General features: G+C 38.7%; 1 protein-coding gene across 1 annotated transcript; it reads right to left on the reverse strand.

Annotated features, from left to right (window-relative positions):
- Nucleotides 1-1,820: 1,820 nt before the first annotated feature.
- Nucleotides 1,821-23,964, reverse strand: IQCB1 (IQ motif containing B1; the record flags this gene model as incomplete). The annotated part of the gene is made up of 13 exons (XM_083349858.1): nt 1,821-2,715; nt 6,396-6,552; nt 8,654-8,779; nt 10,893-11,041; nt 14,475-14,617; nt 16,488-16,597; nt 16,970-17,079; nt 17,673-17,845; nt 18,545-18,644; nt 18,808-18,901; nt 20,423-20,552; nt 20,672-20,834; nt 23,853-23,964. The coding sequence occupies 13 exons, from the start codon at nt 23,962-23,964 to the stop codon at nt 2,486-2,488; spliced, it is 1,797 nt and encodes a 598-aa protein (XP_083205984.1). The 3' UTR covers nt 1,821-2,485.
- Nucleotides 23,965-24,359: the final 395 nt, after the last annotated feature.

A 24,359-nucleotide genomic window follows, 5' to 3' on the forward strand; every position in this document is an offset into this window, starting at 1 on the left:
GGAGAAGAATCTTCCGAGGCTTTGCAAAAGAGGGAGGCAGTGGTGAGGTTGAAATAAAACAGGCGGGGAGGAGGTTGAGGAAACCCAGCAGAAGCCTACATCAGAGGACGAGCAAGTAAGGCAAGATCGGGGAGAGGAAGAACGCTTTCGGGAATTGCCCAGCAGGCAGCTCCTCCCCGCTCTGAGGAAATCGCCATGGCAGGATGTGGAAAGAAGCGGGGGGGGAGCGCCTCTCTCCCCAGTCTACCAAGCAAATAAAAGTTGAATGCAGTGGCTGTCACGCAGGGACCGTGAGTAGCAGCCAGGATTGGAGGAACAGAGGTCAACAGTGCCAAAGAGGAGGAAGGAAAGGAAAAGTGCGGGGGGGGGGGGCGTGAAGTGGGTCTTTAAATAGTCACAGCCACTTTCCCCCCTTTTTATCCTATTTTTTGCAACAACCAGTTGCAGATATCCACATATGTATGCTTGTCAGGTTTGAAAGCCTCCGTTTAAGTCTGTGCATGTGCACAGACATAGGCTGACTCCTCGACTCCTGCTCTTGCTGCCTCTGTCTTTCTCTGCCACTTAAAGCCATCCTGCACTTAAAGCCAGACACCCTCCTTTCCCCCTTCCACCCCCCCTCTCTCTCTCTCTCTGTGTGTGTGTGTGTGTGTGTGAGAGAGAGAGAGAGAGAGAGAGAGAGAGAGAGAGAGAGAGAGAGAGACACCTACCCACCTGGTAGAGGTGCTGGCAGTCTGGCGTTGTTTCCCCCCTCGTGCATGTGTGTGTTTGTGTCGTCTGTGCATGTGCACAGACATAGGCTGACTCCTCGACTCCTGCTTTTGCTGCCTCTCTTGTCTTTCTCTGCCACTTAAAGCCATCCTGCACTTAAAGCCAGACACCCTCCTTTCCCCCTTCCACCCCCCCCCCTCTCTCTCTGTGTGTGTGTGTGTGTGTGTGTGTGTGTGTGGAGAGAGAGAGAGAGAGAGAGAGACCTACCCACCTGGTAGAGGTGCTGGCAGTCTGGCGTTGTTTCCCCCCTCGTGCATGTGTGTGTTTGTGTCAGACCCACGTGAACGTCTGGAAGAGGCACCTGTATGGAATTGCCAGCTGATCCTTATGGCCAGCCCTGACCTCTGCAAGTAGAAAGCGAGGGAGATTGTCAGGAGCACGAATCGGCACATGCTGAGAAACGCCGATCTCGCGCTGCTGCAATCTCTCTCGCTCGGTTTCAGCTTGCTTTCTCTTGCAGCAAGGCAAGTTGAAACCAAGTGAGGGAGACTGCAGCAGCGCGAGATCGGCGTTTCCCAGCATGCACCGATTCGTGTTCCTGGCAATCTCCCTCGCTCCGTTTCAGCTTGCTTTCTGCAAGAGAAAGCCGGGCTGCAGGAAAGAAGTCTCCACTGAGAGAATGGGGCGGTGGAGGCTTGCTGCTCATTCTCTCGGCAGAGACTTCTTTCCGGGGGGGGGGGTCTCCTCCGAGAGAATGTGCGGCAAGCTTCCACTGCTCGATTCTCTCGGCGGAGACTTCTTTCAGGGGATCCAGCCTCTGCCGCCCCTTCTCAGCTGAGAGAAGGGGCGGCAGAGGCTGGATCCCCCAAAAGAAGTCTCCGCCGAGAGAATGCGTGGCAAGACTTCACCGTCCGATTCTCTCGGCGGAGCGCTCCACCGCCCGTTCTCTCTGCGGGGGCTTGCAGGGCTGCTTCAAGCCTTGGCAGAGAGAAGGGGGAGGCAACCCTACCCCCCCCGCAAACGGTGGCGAAGGCAGCAGATCTGCAAGCCTCCACCACCACCCCACTCACCTTTCTAGTCCTCCCGTCTTTTCCTCCACTGCCGCCAAGTGCAGTTAGAACAAACAAAGAGGTTTGTGGGCAGTCCCACAAACCAAAGTTGAACCAATCAATTTAAACTTTGCAAGTTTTTTTGAGAGCAGTTTAAATTGATTAACCTTCTTTAGTGCCATTTTTTTCAGGAATAAACATGGCAGAGGAGGACTGGGAGCCGCACGGGACAGCTCAAAGAGCATCATGCGGCTCCGGATCCGTAGGTTGCCGATCTGTGGTCTAAGCACAAAGCACAGAGCCAAGAAACTTATATTCAAATTCAGATACTGTCTTAACATTTGAACAGGTAGGAAGGCTCCATATTATGAATACAGGGTGACTATTCATAAGAAAAACTATTCTCCAACACATATGCCTATAATAATTTTAGCATCTCCCTCATTCCTTTTGAACACCCACAGTTCTAAATCTACAGCATCCAGTTTTAAATCTCATTTTAAAAAGTTAAAATTATACAATTCTTAGTCTATACAACTGTATAAAATACAATTCTACATATCATCTGAAATTATCTGAGCAGTCAGATTCAAACTTTCTACACATACTTCAATCTCTGGAATGTAGAATTCTGTTATGAATTCAGTAGATAATAGCTAATACATTTTGGGGGGAAAATCATGGAAGAAAAAGTGCATACTTAGCTAGAACATGTTTTATAATAATCATGCTCTTCTTCCACCAATGAATAAAGTCTCCAATTCAGCAGTTGTAGGATCCACTGAATTAACCTCTTCTTTAAAAAAGTCATCTTCTTCAAGTTTCTTCCACCAGGGCCACTGCATGTATTTTAACATTGTATTATGGGACTGTTTGGCTTTGGCTGCCACAGGAACTGATCTGCTCATAAAGACATTCAGATCCCTCATGGTACTTTCTGAGAGACTTGGAGCATCTATGGCAAAAGTAGATATCTTTCTTTAGAAGACTTAGTTAACCTCTGCATTTGCAGCTTTTATCATTTTGTTTTCAAAGTAGCATCCTACAACAATGCAATAGTAAATACAAATAGGAGCAATGCAGCTAAAGAATTTGCAGAAGCTACATATTCATGCTACATATCACTTGTGAAAGGAAAGAAATCAAAGAACAGAGATAAGCATATAAAGAAGAGAAATTGCCCAGATCATAATGGTTTTTCTTGGCAGTTTGGGGTAAGATTGAATTGTATGTAAGAAGCCTGAATGCATATGGGTTTATGTCTAATATATGTAATTTGCTATTATAAGATTCACTTATGATCATAACTTCAATTGCTTTAAAAGATTAGAACAGATTACATTTAATCTGAAACTAATTTTTCAGGCTTTAGAGCCCAATTGAATTTTAGCAGTAAATGTTGTGAAAGTACAGCTCATTTTACTACTTATTTTGTGGCAGAAAACAATAAAAAGGTCCCTAAGCTCTGTTGATGTTCAACATCTTATCTCTACCTTTCCCAATTATGCATTATGTCTTATGTTAGATGAGAACATGCAGTGTTATTAGTACATAATTTGGAAGTAGAGATCAAACTTAGGAAAGACTAAAAATGATAGAAACAAAAAGGACTAAAAATGATAGAAAAAAAATTATAACTAACATTTTAAAAGGCAAATCTATTCAATCCTGAACACGCAAACATTGGATGCATTAAGAAATTTCTACATGGAACCAATTGTAATAGTCAACAATGGCACTAATCACTGAGAGAATGCAATGACAGGTAATAGTATAACAGAGTGGGCCAAAACTAAAATATTCTCATGGGGAAAATATCACTTGAATTTTCTGCTTTAAGCACAAAAATCTCTTGTGTTGTTTCTGAAGAATGTTGTGGAAAATATTAGAACTACTGAACTAGTAGAGATGGCAAAATTAATTTGTTTGATTAGAGAAAGTTCAATAATTGTATTTACTAATGACTGGAAAGCTCTTATGGACTTCTTGCTAAAAAGAGTTTGTAATTTATGGGTATATATATATATATATATATATGTATGTATGTACAGGGAGTGCAGAATTATTAGGCAAGTTGTATTTTTGAGGATTAATTTTATTATTGAACAACAACCATGTTCTCAATGAACCCAAAAAACTCATTAATATCAAAGCTGAATATTTTTGGAAGTAGTTTTTAGTTTGTTTTTAGTTATAGCTATTTTAGGGGGATATCTGTGTGTGCAGGTGACTATTACTGTGCATAATTATTAGGCAACTTAACAAAAAACAAATATATACCCATTTCAATTATTTATTTTTACCAGTGAAACCAATATAACATCTCAACATTCACAAATATACATTTCTGACATTCAAAAACATAACAAAAACAAATCAGTGACCAATATAGCCACCTTTCTTTGCAAGGACACTCAAAAGCCTGCCATCCATGGATTCTGTCAGTGTTTTGATCTGTTCACCATCAACATTGCGTGCAGCAGCAACCACAGCCTCCCAGACACTGTTCAGAGAGGTGTACTGTTTTCCCTCCTTGTAAATCTCACATTTGATGATGGACCACAGGTTCTCAATGGGGTTCAGATCAGGTGAACAAGGAGGCCATGTCATTAGATTTCCTTCTTTTATACCCTTTCTTGCCAGCCACGCTGTGGAGTACTTGGACGCATGTGATGGAGCATTGTCCTGCATGAAAATCATGTTTTTCTTGAAGGATGCAGACTTCTTCCTGTACCACTGCTTGAAGAAGGTGTCTTCCAGAAACTGGCAGTAGGACTGGGAGTTGAGCTTGACTCCATCCTCAACCCGAAAAGGCCCCACAAGCTCATCTTTGATGATACCAGCCCAAACCAGTACTCCACCTCCACCTTGCTGGCGTCTGAGTCGGACTGGAGCTCTCTGCCCTTTACCAATCCAGCCACGGGCCCATCCATCTGGCCCATCAAGACTCACTCTCATTTCATCAGTCCATAAAACCTTAGAAAAATCAGTCTTGAGATATTTCTTGGCCCAGTCTTGACGTTTCAGCTTGTGTGTCTTGTTCAGTGGTGGTCTTTCAGCCTTTCTTACCTTGGCCATGTCTCTGAGTATTGCACACCTTGTGCTTTTGGGCACTCCAGTGATGTTGCAGCTCTGAAATATGGCCAAACTGGTGGCAAGTGGCATCTTGGCAGCTGCACACTTGACTTTTCTCAGTTCATGGGCAGTTATTTTGCGCCTTGGTTTCTCCACACGCTTCTTGCGACCCTGTTGACTATTTTGAATGAAACGCTTGATTGTTCGATGATCACGCTTCAGAAGCTTTGCAATTTTAAGAGTGCTGCATCCCTCTGCAAGATATCTCACTATTTTTGACTTTTCTGAGCCTGTCAAGTCCTTCCTTTGACCCATTTTGCCAAAGGAAAGGAAGTTGCCTAATAATTATGCACACCTGATACAGGGTGTTGATGTCATTAGACCACACCCCTTCTCATTACAGAGATGCACATCACCTAATATGCTTAATTGGTAGTAGGCTTTCGAGCCTATACAGCTTGGAGTAAGACAACATGCATAAAGAGGATGATGTGGTCAAAATACTCATTTGCCTAATAATTCTGCACTCCCTGTATGTATGTATGTATGTATATATGTATGTGTGTGTATATGTATGTGTATATGTTTTCATAGATTTACACGGGTACAGGTATGTAGGTCTTGGTGTATTCGGGTCTTTTCCTGTGTAAGATTGAGGGTGTCTTGGTGACGTTTCGACGAGGTCCCACTCGCCATCTTCAGGCTGGTGTCTTCGACTTCGTGCTTGTGCTAGCAAAGCGTGATCGGAGCTGCCGTCTCTCTATAAATATTGGTGGGGTGTGTTGGGTGCTGGCTTTGTTACTGTAAGCAGGTTGGTTGGCTGTGTTGTTACATGTTGATTGGTTGATGGGGTTATTGTTTGTGGATTAGTCGGCTGTTTTGTAACATCCTGTGTGGCTGAGGTGTTGGCTGTGTGCCCATTAGTCTTTTGTGGGCTGTGTCATTACAACACAAAAGACTAATGGGCACACAGCCAACACCTCAGCCACACAGGATGTTACAAAACAGCCGACTAATCCACAAACAATAACCCCATCAACCAATCAACATGTAACAACACAGCCAACCAACCCGCTTACAGCAACAAAGCCAGCACCCAACACACCCCACCAATATTTATAGAGCTCCGATCACGCTTTGCTAGCACAAGCACGAAGTCGAAGACACCAGCCTGAAGATGACGAGTGGGACCTCGTCGAAACGTCGCCAAGACACCCTCAATCTTACACAGGAAAAGACCCGAATACACCAAGACCTACATACCTGTACGGCGGCTAATCAATTTTATAAATAATAAATAGTAATTCTTTCAGCACCTCCAAATGGTCAATATGAAAAATAGAATTTTAAAAGGAGCACAACTATAATAGTTCAGCATCAAGAGGATATATGAATTCATAATTTACACAGCAGTGATGATCTCTGAAGAAAATTCAAGCTGGGCGAACCAGTGTCTACTTGGATAATTCAGGTCTGATATTAATGTTGATCAGTATTCACCACATCAAAACTAACCTAGGAAGACAATCTACGCAAGAGCAAAATGAGACAGACACATACTTAACAGTTGATCCACATCTGTGTGAACCTGGACTAGCAAAGCCTCTCGGTGTTGTTTTGCCTTCTGGTTTTTTCTTTCTCTCAGCATATAGTGGGCTAGTTTTTCCTGGGCTTGATGATGAAGTTCTCTGCTCATTTCTTCTGACATTGCAGAAGCCTGGAGAAAAATTACAGCCTCTGTCACCATTAACGGTTATCAGCTTCAAGCCTTTGCAAGGGTCTGCAGCACATTTACATTCCTTGGATAAATCTAATCACTGTGCTTCTTTTTATGTTTTCTCTCTGAAGCCACTGATCCATCTCCGAATAAATTTAGTTTCTTAATTAAGATTTGGGAAGAAGCAAATTCCTATTATTAGATTAAAGAAAAAACCCAAACAACCCTACCAAATATTTTATGTTTCTCATATCAAATAAAAGCAGATCAGGTAATTCATGGCATAGTTTCAGTTTATATAGCCATAATAATTTACGCACCATTGGCATGTTTTGCTAGGCAGAGGGAACAAAATTAAAGAAAATATGTATATGGATTATTACTTTTCAATATTTGAAGGCAATGTTGTAAAGCCGTTATAGGTAATCCTCAAATTACGACTGTAATGGAGCCTGCATATGGTTATAAAATGAGTCAATCACATAATCAGTCTGATTCTACAAATTTTGTTGTAAAGGTCATCAAGCAAATCACAGTGGTCATTAAGTGAATCCAAGGCTCTGCTTTACTTTGGATGCAGAAAACCAGAAGTAAACGCCAGGTTTCGGCACAACCATTGTAAAATGTAGTCATATGACTGTGGAATGCTGCAAAGGCCCATACATGTGACCTGGTTATTGAGTTCTTGAAGTGCAGTCACATGACCACGGGGGGGGGGGGGGGGGAGAGGAGGCGACCTTCAGAATGTTGAATCCAAGTTGCAGGTAACTCCCAGTTAGGTCCATCAGAATTTTAACGTTCACTGTGTGACCGGTTGTAGGTGGAGGACCTGTATTATTGCTGATTCCTATCGTTCCCCCCCCCCGCCGCCAATGTGTGTCAGCTTCTTGCTAAACCAGAGCCTTAAAGTTTCTGCAAAATACCCTTATTTCTAAGCAATTCAACTGGCAGTTCTGCAACAAATTTACATAAGACACCTGTCAGTCAATGGCTTCTGTGATAGAATTGTTGTCCAGTCACATATAAAGCATCTTAAATCCTGGAGAGCCTTTTTGTATTCTAAAGAACGTATATCTTTACACATAAACCTTCACAGTTGTATGGTCTATTCTCATTTTGAATGGCGGGAGGAGCAGAGTGCTGGAAGGTAGAGTAAGTGGAGTGCAGGGTGGCAGAGGTGGCTGGGACACTGCACTGTGGTGCTGAGGTAGTGGGCTATGGCATGAGAATTAAGCCAGCGCACTCCTTGGCAGTGCTGGGATTGAGTAAGAGGCCTGGGGTGGGGGGGTGGTTGACCGGGATTGCTAAAGGCTGTGGGCCTCTACTTCAGCCCCAGTGCTTCTGCCAAAGCAGGGCAAACAAGCATAAATGGTGCTGAATGCATACTGGTCCAGCACAAATGGGGAGATCGATATGCAGGTGGGGGAATTGAAGCACACCTGCAGTCATAGATGCAAGTAGATTGCTAAGTACCCAAAATTTGATCTTGTGACTTCAGATGTGCTGAAGGAGGAATGGCCTTAGGAGACCACTGTGCCACCGTAATTTTGAATACTCACTGAATAACATTCCCATACAGCAGTTTTCAAGTAGTTTGTAATCAACTTAAATTTACAGTGGTTACTCTGGTGTATTAGTAATGGCAGATGTGCAATGACCAATGACACAGTTCCAAATTATTTCCATAAAAACTAACCACAGCATGACATTGGACCATTCTAGTCTACACTCAGTTAATTTAGGACTACTGCAAAATGTACAGCTCTAAACATTGCAGTATTTAAATGTCTGCCAAGAATTTTTTGAAATATCCAGGAATCTTCAACAAGCTTGAAAAGAAAATCCAGGAGATATATGTCTTTGGAGATTCTCAATCATCCAGGTCACAGTTGTCTCAAAGGTGCTTTTTTTTTCTTCTTCAAAAGACAACTGAAATGTTTTTTTTTCTTGAGGAAGAAGAAGAAAATGTTTCACTTCTCATCCAGGAAGCATTTTGGATGAGAAGTGAAGCATTTTCAAGGAAAAAAACAATCCAGTTGTCTTTTGAAGAAAAAAGCACATTTGAGACAATCCAGGGGATAGGAGTATAATGATGACTTACTGGGTGCAGTTTGATATAGCTTTCCACCTTTTGCTGCAACAATATCCTCTGTTCATCCGAAAGAGATTCAGGCTGCTTCCAGAAAGAATGTTTCTTTCTTCTTTTCTTCTCCAAGAACTTAAGCACCTTATTGAAACAAAATATTAATATAAAAGTATCAACTCGTAGGTCAGGTTCATGGAATGCCTTCTTAGTGACATGGAAATTTTAGAAAAAGAAATGTTACATTATCTCTATCTTCAATGCAGATCAATGTTGATGGATCACATTTAAGGATTTTTAGTGTATCTTCCTAAACAACTGTCACATCCTGGGCCCTGCAGTGTTCTCCACACCCTTTTCATGAATAGGAAAGGAGATGGATCCTGTAACGGTGGCCATGAGCCCTAATCCTCCACGGATGACATTCATTCTTTACAACTCATTCTAGCAAGGTCTGAAATTGAACTGATGGGCAAACATTACAGCTGCAGATGCAGCTAAAGTTGAACCTTCACAGTTGTTAAAAAAGACATTGAGAAGGGACTTATTTCAACCATGAAGCCATTGCAGAGATTTGATTTAGATTTGCCACTGTTTGCTGGGTTGAAAAAGAAACACTAATTATAGTCTTTAGTTTTCTTTGGCCAATGCGCTAAGTAGGAAGCCCATAAGAAAAAGAATATCCTTGGTAAAAGACATCAAGAATCAATGTAGCTTAGTATTTTGTTCCCTAATGAGTTTCTACAATGTGTGATAATTACTTTTGCTGCTAAAAACTGTGACAAAATAAGGGTTTTTTGCCCCCTCTTGATCCTTTTTTTTCCAGGCAGATACTACTAGAACAAGACTTACTTCAACACTGACAGCATGGTTCAAACAAGTTAGTTTAGACCAGGGGTCAGCAACCTGAAACAGTGAAAGAGCCACTCGGAACCAGTTCCCTCACAAAAGGAAAAACTGGGAGCCGCAAAAAATGTGTGCGCATGTGTGTACATGCACACATGTGCAGAACAGGGTTTGACTGAAGAGTGGAGCCAAGGCGAGAAATGCACCTACCCTGCATATTTGAATTGATTGGTTGAACTGTTTTAGTCCCACTTTTTTTTTTTGGACTGCACATGGCAGAGGACTGGGAGCCGCAGGAGACGGCTGAAAGAGCCGCATGCGGCTCCGGAGCCGCGGGTTGCAGACCTGTGGTTTAGACTATGACTGAAATAAGGAATAATTTAATTAACTGGTAGCAAAGTTATAGCAAAGTTTTGCTTTACTGCCCTCTCTAAGCAGTTTACAGAGTCATCCTCATTTTACCGACCTTGGAAGGATGGAAGCCTGAGTCAAGCTTGAGCTGGTGAGAACTGAACTGCCAAAGTACAGGCAGCCAGCAGTCAGCAGAAGTAGCCTGCAATACTGCATTCTAACCACTGTGCCACCACAAGAACAAGAATAGTTTTAAAATGTGCTATTGATATACCATGTTTCCCCGAAAGTAAGACCTACCCCGAAAATAAGCCATAGCTTGATTTTTTGGGGTGGGGCTAATATAAGCCCTACCCCCAAAATAAGCCCTAGTTTTGGGGTGAGGCGCATGCCTAAAAACCAAGCTAGGGTGGGGGCGTGTTTACCATTGCCACCAGGCCTCCCATGGATCGACACTTGCCTTACCTTGCCTCACTTCTTCTGCGGCCAAAGGAGCAGCTTCATTCTGCAGCTGACAGAATGGAGCTCAGACTGCACTTTGCAGCCAGAAGTCTTCCGGAAGGCCACTGCAGCTGAAAACCAAGCTATGGATTCAATCTGTAGCTCGGTTCAGATGCACAGACCTTCCGGAAAGGCCTCTGATGATGGCGAAATGCAGGCCGGAGCTCCATTCTCAGCTGCAGAATGAAGCTACACCTTCAGCTGCAGAAGAAGTGGGCCAGCTGGGCGGGGCTATCGATGCCACTGCAGTGAGGTGAGTTGAAAAGACACTCCCCCCCCCGAAAAAAATAAGACCTGCTGCCTCTTTGGGAGGCAAAAAAAAAAAAAAGACCGGGGAAACATAGTACTATTCCAATTTGAGTCTTGCAGACCAGACCTTCTGAAACAATGCTTTTAATGAATTGCTTGGGTTTTTGTAGACAGCAGTGTTCCATCAGCAACCTAATTTTAAAATATAAGTCAGATGATGTATTGGAGGTCCTGAACTTGAAATGTTTTTTTTAAAATATACTGATGCAAAATGTTTCATCTCATGCCAACAGTTGGTTTGCGTACTAACCGCTCTCTGAATGAGGACAGCTGCTTTATATTCCTTGAGATTTCTTTTTTGCTGATGAAAATTTCTCCTTGCTTTAAATGCTCTCCAGTGTCTTTGGATAGTTAGGGCTGCTCTCTCTCTCATTTCATGCATATGCTTATCTACCTGACCTGGGAGATAGACATATATATTCATTATTAGAAAATCAGAATTCACACAAGCAGATAGATCTGAATTTCATTCTAGCTAGATGAAAGATGCAGAAAAGAAACCGTACACGGTTAGAGTACAACCTTTTTTAAAACAGAAAGCCACTGTAGTTACTTCCAGGATCATTTTGTAGACCATAGGTATCTAGGCACAGCATGTTTACCTGCTATCTCATGGATACCCATAATATGACATCACAGAATTGATATAGTCCTCAAATTTGTACCAGAGGTATCAACTGAATTCTAACTTTTAATATGATAGGAAGGGAGATATTACAACATGACTATATTATTATAGATGTGAAGTAATTTCATTTATAATACCTAAATATTTGATACATTATATTATTGTGCTAACCCTACCATCTATTTGTGCATTATTTAAATAGGATCTTGTACCAAATACAACACTGAACTGTTACACTATTATTTAAATTTAGACATATTGTTAACTTTTACTGAACAATTCTGGCTCAGGTCCAAGCTACACTTCTGGTTTAGGCATTAATAGTCAAACACAATTGAGACTTCCAGTTTTGCACATAGCGCAAGGCCGAGGGATTGCAGAGCTCTGCACCCCATGGCTAGTTTCGCTTTGCCAGGGGACCCTAAATGGGTCTAAATTCGCCCTAGAGAGGCGACAAAGAAAGAGGGGTGCTCCGATGATCGTGGAACAGTCATTCCGCTAGATCTGGGGGAAGCCCTCCAACCCGACAGGAGAAAGGCTGGCTACACCTCGCTGACCAGCCCAAGCTACTTGCAGCCAAAGTCCAAAGGCACCAACCAGAACAATGGTGAACAGTGTGCTTGAAACTGGGTGAGGAATTTGATCTTCTCTCTCCTATTTTTATATCTGATTTCCTGGAAAAGATCCCCAAGAAGCAAAAATTCTCCCAAAGTGAGAAAAAAGGGGACTACACCCCACGCTCCCATAGACAGAAGCGCTAAATTAAACTCTTATGGGGAACAAAAATATATTGAAATGAGGTTAAAAATACTACAGTCTGGATAAATTTGAAAACTAACAAAACTCCTAAAACTTCATACCTGGAAAAGTATTGATGAAATTATATATATTTATAAAATAATAACTCTTTGCTTTAAAAGTTGGAAAATGAACAGTGATATCTAGTGGAGGATTAGAGAAAACTATAGCTGCATTGACTCAAAATTTGGCAAGACATCCAGAAATAGCAAAAAACAGCTGGGAATAAAGCACCGAGCTATCTACTACAGAGTGAAACTATATGTTTAGAAACTGCTGACCTTCTGGGATTATAAATACACTAAGCTGCATTTTTAAGTTTAAGAACTGTTTGCAGAGAAAGAAAAACCTTGGCCTTTGGCTAATCTTCTAAACGGGAATTCTGGAAAGCTTTCAGGTTTCACTTTGGACTGAAATCTTGGCTGGTTGATAATTATAAGACCCCTGAAAAGAATTGTTACAAAATACTGTTTTCAATGGTGCCTTGATAAATTGGAAATGTATTGGATTATAAAAACCATATATAAAGATAAGAATCACATAAGACTTGGTTGTTTGGATTTTAGGATGGGCTGGTTTGATAAAGCTAATTAAAGACACTATGGTACCAGTGAAAAACTACTTAGAGAGGGGAGATAAAATGGATGTTGTATATTTATTTAAAAGTGATAGAAAACCACACCTAATACCTCCTCCTGAAGACCCCAGCTTGGAACATCAGAGATCTGCAGGAAAAATGACTCAAGACAAAGCAAACACATTCCAGAAGAAAATATATGTGATGCTGAGACAGATTCTTAAATCATGATGAGATTAAAAACAACTTTGATAACATAAATGAACATATCTCTACTGTAACTTAAACTTACAATTAAATAGTGCTCAAAAATATGAGAAAGAATGAACAAACAAATCAGACAATAGAATACAAACTAGAGGAAAGTGACTCAAATATGGAAGCTACAAATGAAGAGAACTACAACTTAATACAAACAAAAGAAAATCCGCAAAATTTTGCTACAACAAAGGAAATAAAAAAGATGTTTCATCTTCCAGGACCTCAAAACAAACTGATGGACAAAAAAGATTTAATAAAATGGATTAAAGACTGTCAGGAGAATCATCAAAGCGTGGGAGACAAAAAACGAATATTCTACTCAACTTGTCATTTTTATCCTCAACATCATCTACAAAAATACAACCTGGCAAGCTAAACCTATTGATTTGGAAAGTGACCTGGCAAAAGAAGAGTAGTTAAGAGGTGTGATTCAACTTACCAGATGGAATACTATATGACTAAACACTTGTTTAAATATGGTTAAAAATATATATATATAAAGTTTGGATATAAAGAGGCCCTATAGTAAGATTGCTAGATGGTGTACTATATGATTAAATACTTGTTTGAACATGGCCAAAAGAACAGACAAAGCTTGCACATAAAGGGGTCCTATAATAAGAAGGATAAGATATATAAGTAGTATAATACTTTTATAATATATAAAATATAAAAATATTGAGATGCTGTATTTGAATGAAAAGTTTGGATATTCAAAGGTAATGAAATTTGAGAAAATTATGACTGGTAAGAGTGGTTTGAATATTGAGGGGAAATTAAACTTAAGAATCTTGAAAACAGGACATATAACGACTTAATATGACTTCTATAAATACAATTGAAACAAGCTGATTAGAAAAGATGTTATATGTTGATGTTATCGTTATATGTACAAATGTTAGAAAAATGTTTATACTTAACTTTGTATGTATCGAAAGTATTAAGAATTATATTTCTTTAATGTAGAAAAACGGAGAATATAACCGGAAGAAGAGATGATCAAGGTAATATATTATTAACCAACATATTGATCAATTATGGAAATTAATTACTATTGATTGTTTTTAAATACATGAACCCAGACAACACACTGTTCACTAAGCACTAAGGATTATTGTAAAAAATTAATAAAATATATTAAAAAAATAGTCAAAGGCAATTGACACAAATGATGAGATAAACATGGGTTGCTATCTTTCTCCTAAAAACCGATGGCAGGGATTTTCCAGTAGACAAAGAATGCAAGCAAACCCAAGGCCTTCTCGGGCTCATTTCACAAGCTGTGCTCTGGAAGCAAAATAATGCAAAATGTACTGTATGATTTTATATACATTTTAATGCAGCTATACTGAATGGTGCCTTGGTTAGTCAACTTTTTACTAAATACAAATCGCAGCACATTTTTGCCCTACTCCTTGTATAATAGATCCATGATAAATTATAAAAAGTCCTTTAGAGCATCAATGATGTCACCTTGGGGAACAAAGCAAAGACAAAAAAAAATCCAAATGAAAGAAAAGGGGATACCTGTCCCCTAATGGTTCTTCATGGTTCTGTAATCATCATACCTGCATGGACAATTTCCAATAGTGTTAGCTGCCGTTCATGAAACAGCCTCATGGCTCTTTGTCTCTGAAGCTGCAGTTGTTGACGGAGGTGCTCTTCTTCTCTCTGTCTTTTTAAACTTTGCAACTCCTGTTCTCTTTTAGCTCTACAAAGAAGTTTTTTTTGTTAAACACACACACACACACACACACACACTGAAAATGCTATTATCAACATTTAAACTGTTTCCAGGTTCAAGACTGTTTAGGGCTAGGTCATGAGAATTTCTGCCATTTGTTCTTCCATAGACCAAAGTTGCCCACCCATTTGTAAATAGAAGAGTTAAGGGAATTCTAACATCATGAAGCTTCCTGCCTATTACTATAGTGTTCCTGAGAAGTGGCCATTCAGCTCTGCTCAAACTCCTTAATGAAGGACAATTCAGCACCTTCAAAACCTGTCCATTGCAATATTATTTGTTTCTTAGTGTATTACTGACATTCACTCTTAATTGCCTGATGGAGGAAAAAAGGAAACAGATTTGCTCCATAAGACACAGCCAAAACAAGTCCCCCAGAGTGGGCAAAGCCATATTTTGGGACTCTTTTTATATTTTGGGAGGTCTGGGCTATTTTTTAAAGGACAGCATTATTCTTGATTAACTTTGCAATCTCTACGTAGTTCTTATGTTTTTTTCCCCCAGGACCCAGTTTAGTACTTATTCTAAATTCTGAATATCAAAAATAAACTCATCAGTGACTGCCTAGACTCCTCACCTCCATGCCCTTCCATTTTGAAGACATGGACAGTGTCTTCCTCTGGTCCCACATTATTTTATAATGCTAATGATGTATGCTGCTATGTGATAGTAAACTTTAATTGACCTAGTTGAATCTAAAAGCAAGATCTATTTCAGCATTTCTGAGAAGAATCACATAAAGAAAAGAGTAAACAAGAGCATTCTTTTCCTGTGCACGCATGCGCGTACACACACAAACACACACACACACACACACACACACACTTATGTATAGGAGTCCATTTTGGTACAGTGGTTAAAGCACCAGGCAAGAAACTAGGACATTGTGAGTTCTAATTCTACCCAGGACATGAAGCCAGATGGTTGATTTTGAGCCAGTCACTCTCTATCTTGGCCCAGGAAAATTGCAAGAGCAAATCACTTCTCAAATTATTACCAAAAACCCCTGCAGGGATTAGTTCAGGCAGTCACCTGGAATCAAGAGTGACTAAAATGCACATACATACACACAAAGTATGTATGTGTGCATAATGGGATCAGGCAATATAATTTATATCTTGTATAGTATAGTCTAGCAATGAAGCATATAATTTTGATTTTGAAAATAATCTGCAGGGCTGAAAATCCATGAGTGAAATCTGCCCTCTAGTGGATTTCTCAAACAAGTATCAATTAGGAAATTTTTGTATTTTTTATAAATAAATCAGGGGATAGTTGTAGCATAGTGAGTCCAATCACAATAAAAAAAAATTAACAAATAAAAAGAATTGGGACATAAAGCTATAAAATCATTTCAATTCAGCACCATATATTTACCAGAATATCTGCAAATACTGAAGGCATAGAAAGGAATTAATCATAGTAGTATTAACAAAAGTCGCCTCTAGATAAGATGGGCACCATATAAATATAATAAATAAAATAGAAAGAACTGTATAAGTCTCAGGCAATGCATAAATACAAAAAGGAGTGAAGAAATTCTAATCTATTTCCTTCACTCTAATGTAATTTTACAGAAGCAAGTTACTTCCTAGAAGAGCAATACAGAGAAATTATGCCTACTGTGACTTTACATATAAGCTTATTCCCCCAAAGCCTCCAGATATTTTCAGGTTAAAAAAACTCTACATATGGAGATTTTATTCATTAAATACATATCTATGTTGATGTCCTTGGCCTGATGGAAGGTCTGGAAAATCCTTATATTGTAGCTGTACTTTCCAACCCATTTTAACAATACAATATTGTTTTTGCTTAAAAACCCTCCACAGTTTACCTAAATCTCCTTTGCAAGATAGTTATGGTTTTTGGAAGCTGCTTTAATCTTTTTCGTGTCTGATATCCTCTCCAAGATGCCTGGATCACGCACGCTGCTTGATGTAGTCTCTGAAATTAACAAATTAGCTTATTTATTTTTCTACTGCATGTGGTAATTAAACAGTTGTAGATGTTAAAAATGTATAATCTCTATGAGCTTTATTTGATTTGACAATTTACTAGTCTACATTCAAACCAAGGCTGGTTTATAATCGAATTAGAAGGAGATCCAGGCTTGGAGATATGGCAAACTCCCTATGAAGAATTAAGCTTACAATTTCAGGATACTTTTATAATAGTTCTCCCTCACATAGTCAGTTTCCAGTTATGTGACCAGATTAGAAGCTATGAAACACATATGAATACACTGGTAAAATGTAACACAAGCTACCTCCATCACACACAGAATTCTACAAAACACACAGTATACTTGTGTTATACCTGTGTTTCACAAGCACTGGAGTTTTTTGCATCCAGCAAGTCCAGCAATTGATTGAGATTCTTGTCAAATCCTTTGCCAGTCCATTGCTTGCTTAGAAGAGTATGTAGTCCTTAATAAATGAGATGTGGTAAGATAAATATGCTACTTGGTAAGAAAAAGTGCTAGTTTATTCGTCCTACAAATTACTAGTGGTACAGATACTAAGATAAAAGTTAAAATGTTCCACACTAAATATACACCAGTGTCAAGAAGTAGTGAAACATCCAAAGAAAAAATTAAACAATTAATGGATTCTTTATATTGGATATGGTAATAAAGCTTCCTGCCTTGAATGCAGGTTAAGGCAGAATATACATTCATAATAAATGAATGACTGAATGAATAATTAAATAAATATATCCACTGCTTTTCCTAGAATATGATTGTGGCAATATAAGACATATATAAGTAATCTGTACATCGATTATACTGCTTTACTATACATAATGCTAGATTCCTTTACAGGACTTCACCTATAATATTCACTGTTTTAAAACGGTGCCCAATACATACATTTTACAATCAATAACATGAGTGCTAGGTTGGAGAACCGATACACGTAACAAACTGTTTGGATTGCAGTCAGCTTCTTCCCAAGGAATGTTCAATGCCAAAATTTATTATTCTAGAATGTTTTTCAAAATCCAAAATCTTTTGACTAACCTTTGTAGCGAGTATTCATGGTGATAACAAGTTGGGCATCAGATTCTGTGATCAAAAGTAACAGTTTAACAGTTGCATTTCCTCTGGCAGGGTTGGTGGTAGAGGAAATCTTGTAAATAAGTTCATCCAGAAGGAAGTGTAGGGCCTCTTTGGTTATTTGAACTAATGCTTTACTGAGAAAATCACAAAGAGAGGAAATCATATTGGGGGGAAAAATGGTGGATGGAAATGGGCACGATTAGAAGAACCCCAACCACACTGTAATATAAACGTACACACTAAATCCTTTGAATCAGGCTCCACCAACTTGCAAGTCAGGGGATACGAATGTAAACATTTATTTGATGCATGTCAGGCTCCCCACCCCATCTGCCTTTTACAGTTTAAAAAAATGTTGTAATAAGGAAATGAGAAGGTGGCATGCTAATGAGTCCCATGAGCATTCTTTGAACACCGAAATAATAGGTAGCTGAATATGTTCTAGACTGGCTCCCAAGAGCTACTGAAAATAAAATAAAATAGGAGCATCTCAAGGAAGAACATTGGCAAGTACCTCCCCCCCCCCCAAAGCTGGTGCTCTATATCCAGCCACGTCCCTGCAATATTCGTTTCATGAATAGGGGAGCACCTCTCTCAGCATTCATTTTGTGAAAGCCTCCGCCTGTGTCCGACATGCCAAACATGTCCACCAGTAAAAAAAAAAAAGGACGCCAACTTTAAACTGTAGCTTTAATCTTGTATCTCTTCTTTAGAATGAAGAACATGGAATTATGAAGACGAAAAGCTAATTAACCCACAAGAACTATTCATATTTTAGGATGAATTGCAATCTTTGTTTTCGATGTTAAAGGTACACTTTGGCATATAATTACCTATTGGTTCTTAAAATATTCTGCAAGAGTGACAGAATCTGGATTGTTGTTTCCACATCATCGGTTGTCAGCGATTGCTGGAAGTGTTTATTTTGAAGCACTAGGGCAAAAACAGAACACCCATTTCAAATAGGAGTTAAATCTATGCTTAATTTTATCTCGGAATGGGAGGTAACAGCAACCCTCTAAATGCAGATCGCAGGTGAATTAGAAACCATAACAACATTCCTACCCAATGAATTCCCAGGCTTTTCTTCCCTTACCATTTTTTACTAGGTGGATGTGACCTCTGCACAACCAACGGGTGGCATCAGTCACTGTCCTGAAACAATGTAGAAATTCATTCCTTTTTTCATCCTTAAAGAAAACAAAGGGAAACTGATAATTAAAATTCTTGAAAGACATAAACAGTGATTATACCCTCAAGCTATATTTGTTAAAAAGATAATAATTCTTCTAAAACTGAAAAAAGGAGGAGGGAAGCAAGGTTGGGGTCTACTTAAGTTACAGTAAGAAAATAACTTCTTTCCTTCTGATTCTGAAACTACTCCAACCAAGTATAAACTATTTCTTTGCAGGATCCAGCATGTCTCTTACAATGACTAGTACACAAAAGTGTACTGTGCATCACAAAGATCTTAAAAACGTAGAATGTTATGTATTTTTATTCTTACTGAATTTGGAACCTTCAATATATTTTGGATAACAACTTTCATGCTTCCTATCAGGAATGATACTGAGGTTGATGAGAGATGTAGTACAAATTAAGTTCAGGAAAGCTGATATATGACATTAAAATAACACATTTGATTAAATGTTAGAGGAGGAAGAAATGTTAATGCTAAATCAATTGGAATACTTTTGGAATTGGAAATTATACAACTGTATAGCCATAAACTAGATGCAGTGTGAGGATTCTGTGAAATCTGTCAGTGGTATGTATTTTTCAGATATTAAAACTACTAGAAAGTAAATGCTGTTTTATTAATTTCTGTTTTTCATCAAAAACATGCAAATACATGGGCAAATAAAATTGTCAGAAATTACCGTATTATGTATTGATTACTCTTATCGCTTGAAAATGTAAGCACAGATACATTGTAAAAGGAAAAATAAATACATCAAGAGTCAACAACAGAATATCTGCCTTGGCAATGTTTACTGTGGCCTCAGCCTACAACCAGAGGCAGGTCTAATATTTGTCACAGTTCCATATTCTTTGTTCCATTAGTCTGAATAAACAATTAATGAAGCTATGTGTTGGTGCATTTTCAAAGTAGCCAAAGTTCAACAATTTCCTTGTCCATATCGTCAAGCAGAGAATTAACACGCATTATCAAAAAGGGACAATGTGCTGCTTTGGTAACAGTCTTGGGTCTTGATAGCATAGAAATTATGTCTTTGCAAGCATCACTTAGGCCAGGCAACAGAAAAGGTGGGAACCCTCGCCTGCCCATATCAACATTTTTGTATACAATAGTCCTCGATGTACGACTCCAAATTGAGCCCAAAGCTTATGTTGCTAAGTGAGACATTTGTTAAGTGAATTTTGTCCCATTTTATGATCTTTCTTGCCAGTAAAGTGAATCACTGTAACACAGCTGTCAAATGAATCTGATTTTCTCATTGACTTTGCTTATCAGAAGGGCGCAAAAGGCGATCACATGACCCCAGGACACTGCAACAGTCATAAATCTGAACCAGTTGCCAAGCATCCAAATTTTGATCATGTAACCCTGGGAATGCTACAACAGTTGTAAGTGTGAAAAACTGTCATAAGTCACTTTTTTCAGTGCCCTTGTAACTTTGAATGGTCACTAAATGAACTGTTATAAGTCGAGGACTACCTGTCAAGATATTACAAAATGGCTCAAATACCTTGATTGCCCGAGCAAATTGTGCTTGCAAACGCCTTCCCAAGAAGAGAAGGCTGTCTATTGCAGAAGGAAGCAGTTTACTGTAAAACTCCTCATGTTCTGTTTTCACTTCAAGACCTACACAACACTGACTGAGAAGGAAAAGAAAAAAAAATCCCCTCTGTAATTTGCAAATAGTATAGCCATGGGCTAATACAGAGCTACTAAAGCAGTTCAGAAATACAGTTGTGTAACCGTGCAGTATTTTTACCTTAATATCTCTGCTATCTGGGCAGCAGTAGTCCATCCTCCAGGCACTTTTGTATAATCTTGCTTAAGAACTACTAGACAGTACTGGATTAGATCACAGTAGTATAAGTCTTGTTTAATTTTCTTTGATTCATTACTTCCTGGGGATGCAGTTATTAAAATTTCTAAGAAAAAAAAATTAAACTGCTTAGGTTTGGATCCCTCTATAAATAACAAATACAGAAGGCTGAAAGACAGGTCAGAAGGGAGCATAGCAAAAACACAAAATCAGGTAATAATTTGGAATATCTATATACTACTAAAACTCTGATTTCTATAACATTTAAGTGGGTGAAGTGATGCACCATAGGGCAAAACCAAGGTACTCAAATGGGCTAACTTACAGAATGGACCCAAAATCTGGGATCCGTAACTCCCATGGAACTGAACTTTGGCAATATCATAAAGCAGGTTATGACATCATACAGAATATAATAAAACATTTCCAGTGGTCAGCTGCTGTTTGACTGTGCTGTATAGGTTCAAAGGGCTATTTTTAAGACAGATACATCTCTAATAGCTATCTGAATTTTAAAAAAAATTAGAAACTTTGAGATTGTTGAAGATATTAGAGAAGTCTGGAAAGGAAATATCTCTGAAACAATGACCAAACAGGTCATGGGTTATCTAGTCAGTTACTAAAGTACTGGTGGTTAGATAAAATTTAAGAAGCTATATAATTCACATCAAAAAGGTTATTTTTTTATTTTACAGAGAAAACATAGTACTAAAAGTTACTTTAAAAAGAAAATGAAGGCAGGCAAAAATCAAACTGGTGGTATAAAATGAATCAAGAAGCAGCAGAAATGCAAATAAATACTGTTTAGTCAATGAGAAAATGCTTTGAACATATGTGCACAGTGTCCATAATACAGTAATATCAGGCTAATTTTGAGTTGGAAGTGTGGTAATCAGAGAGTAACACTTCCTTATTCTGCACAGCTAAAATAAATTTGGGCCATAACTTCCTTTACTGGAAAGCAGCTGTCTAGCAACGGATAATTTCTCTAACTGAAATGCTACTATGCTTTATTCTCTGTCTCACTTTGTTCAGACTATTTGCATAACATGCTTACCATGATTAAAATAACCATGATTTACCAAACCTGATTTTCTAGGCTTGTGTGATACTCTGAACTATAAACTCACCATTTATAGTGAGTTTGCATAGCAGAGCCAAAGATAAATGTGGCTGAACAGTTTATGGCTCAGTGTGTTGAGCCAATGTGCATCTGATTTGCTAACAGATCAATACTAGTTCTTATCATAGGTCTGGTATACTTTTTCTGAGTAAAACAATTATCAAGATATTAGCTTTCATGACCTGTAGCCTGCTTTATCAGATGCATGGATTTGATCAAGGTTATGCCTTTTTATAAAAATTGTTCATCAGAAAACATGCTACCAATTCCCAATTTTTCACTATCTCATTGCTCTCCTGTATAATTTGTATTGTGTGTCCTTCATAATTGGCTCTGTTGTACATAAATCATATCATACAGTTCTTTGTTAGAAGACTTAAGATACAGAAACACATTCTAATTCTCATCCCATGATTAATGGGTCAAGATGTCATATGAAGTATTGTTATAAACTGAGCCCATTTTATCGATTTAGAAACATATGAATAGTTTTATTTCTTCCCCTTGGTTTCCAATCTTACTGCTTCAAGCATTATTGCCCCTTTTCCTTATCTGCCTTCCAATATCTCATTTCCTGCATAACAACATTAATTTTGTAAATACACAAAAACCAAGACTAAGCATGTAAATTAAAGACACATCTTAAAATCAGATACAATTAAGATTCACAACAATTCACAACGTCGTAATTCCCATAATGATCAAGACTTTCTTCTCTGTAATACTAGAATATCTGTTCTATATGTACAAATGTTCTTTCCAATAACCCCAAACAAAAGACTCTAACAGTAACAGAATACTGAATGTTGTTCAATCATAGCATAGCAGAGTGCTTTTTTTGTAAAAAAAAAAAGTGTTGGAACTCACATACGTCATACAACCCGCCTTGCCTACCCTACAAGGTTTACCTTTGTATTTGAAAAAAACACCCTTCAATTTTTAATGTATCTAAACGACTAGGATTTTATTCAAGGTAAGTTAGTACTATTAATGTTACCATGCACTGTGTGGCTTCAAATCACAAGAAGACATTTTATTAATCTTTTGGGACATTTACCACTGGCATACACATACCCATTTAGTTTAACGAGTGGAAATGTCAGCTTCCTATGTGAATGAAATTGGCCCAACAAAACAAAATTTGGTTGCTTGCAAAAGATTGAATTATTTTTAAGAAGTTGTCCAACAAGGTAGAAAAAGCTACATTTGGAGTTTAATATGGATATTGACTTGAAACAAATTAAAGTTGAAACTTTGCCAGTGAACAGATTACTTTTAACTTACCTTTAAGTTAAACCCAATTTAATAAATAGATCTGATTAAACCTCATTCTGTGGGTCTATCTTTATATCTGACCAACACACAATTAATATATATTATTATTAATACTAATACCTCCAAATCACAAGACATTGACTTTATTCTTATTCTCCCCCCCTGCAGTTTGAATATAAAAGTATAAAAGACTAAAAAGAGATTTTCATAGATATCCCAGCCTTTGAACTACCCGAGGAACCTAAAGTTTCGCTGTTGGGCAAGCTTCTATGCCAGCCGCCTTTCTTTCCTCTCGCTTCGCCTCTTTTTAACCTCACACCCCACCTTCTGTAAGGGAAGGCAAAGGTCTCTCGTGAAAGATGGCCTCCATGTTTGTGTGTCTCCCACCGCCACCATCGGCTTCCACACCACATGGTCCGACCCAGCCAATCAAGCCACGCTCTGGCTGTGGTGCTCCGGCGCCTCATGGCTCCTCCTAGAGGAGGCAGACAGCGCCAGAGGGGACCTCGCTCACACCATACCACCAGCAGGGCATTTTCAAAAACAAACGAGGATAGGAAGGGAAACAATAGGAAAAGAATGCAACTATGGAAAATCTGTAAAAAACAAAGTGTCAGAACTCCGTTCCGGTGCGTTCTATGACAAAAAAAGCCCTGTCATAGCAGGCTCAGCACATAGCAGGCTTTAGTTTTACCTTATGGTGCTGCACCTAAGATCTTAACTTACCTTTTAACTTTAACAGCAACACAGGAATATCCTGATCAGGACTTTCAGTAATCTGAGCAGCCAGAGACAATATTCTAGAATCCACCGGAAGTGGCTTCATTTCACGTAACATTAACTACAGAAAGAAAGGAAAAAAGATAATTATCTTCAGTAAGTGACATTTTATGGCAAGCAACAGTTTAAACAAGATGTAATAAAATAGATTTCATCTAATAAAATCAACATCAGATTTTCATGGAAGATATATTTTAATAGAAGCTAATTTTAATATCAAATTCACACACTTTACTGTTTCTACTAAAATATATGTTTCTTTGAATTTGGGAGATTCAAGACTGACAATAGGATATATTTTTTATCCAAAACATACTTTGATTATGAACATAGACACGGGCATCCTTTTAAATACACTGTTTAAAGCAGTGTTGGGCAAACTTGTAGAAGAGCATATATCAATGGGTACTTGTTTTAAAGGCTGTTCATTATCTCCTGAACAATAACAAGTTT

Source organism: Vipera ursinii (assembly GCF_947247035.1).
Source record: "Vipera ursinii genome assembly, chromosome: 1".
In the NCBI taxonomy this organism is placed as follows: domain Eukaryota; kingdom Metazoa; phylum Chordata; class Lepidosauria; order Squamata; family Viperidae; genus Vipera; species Vipera ursinii.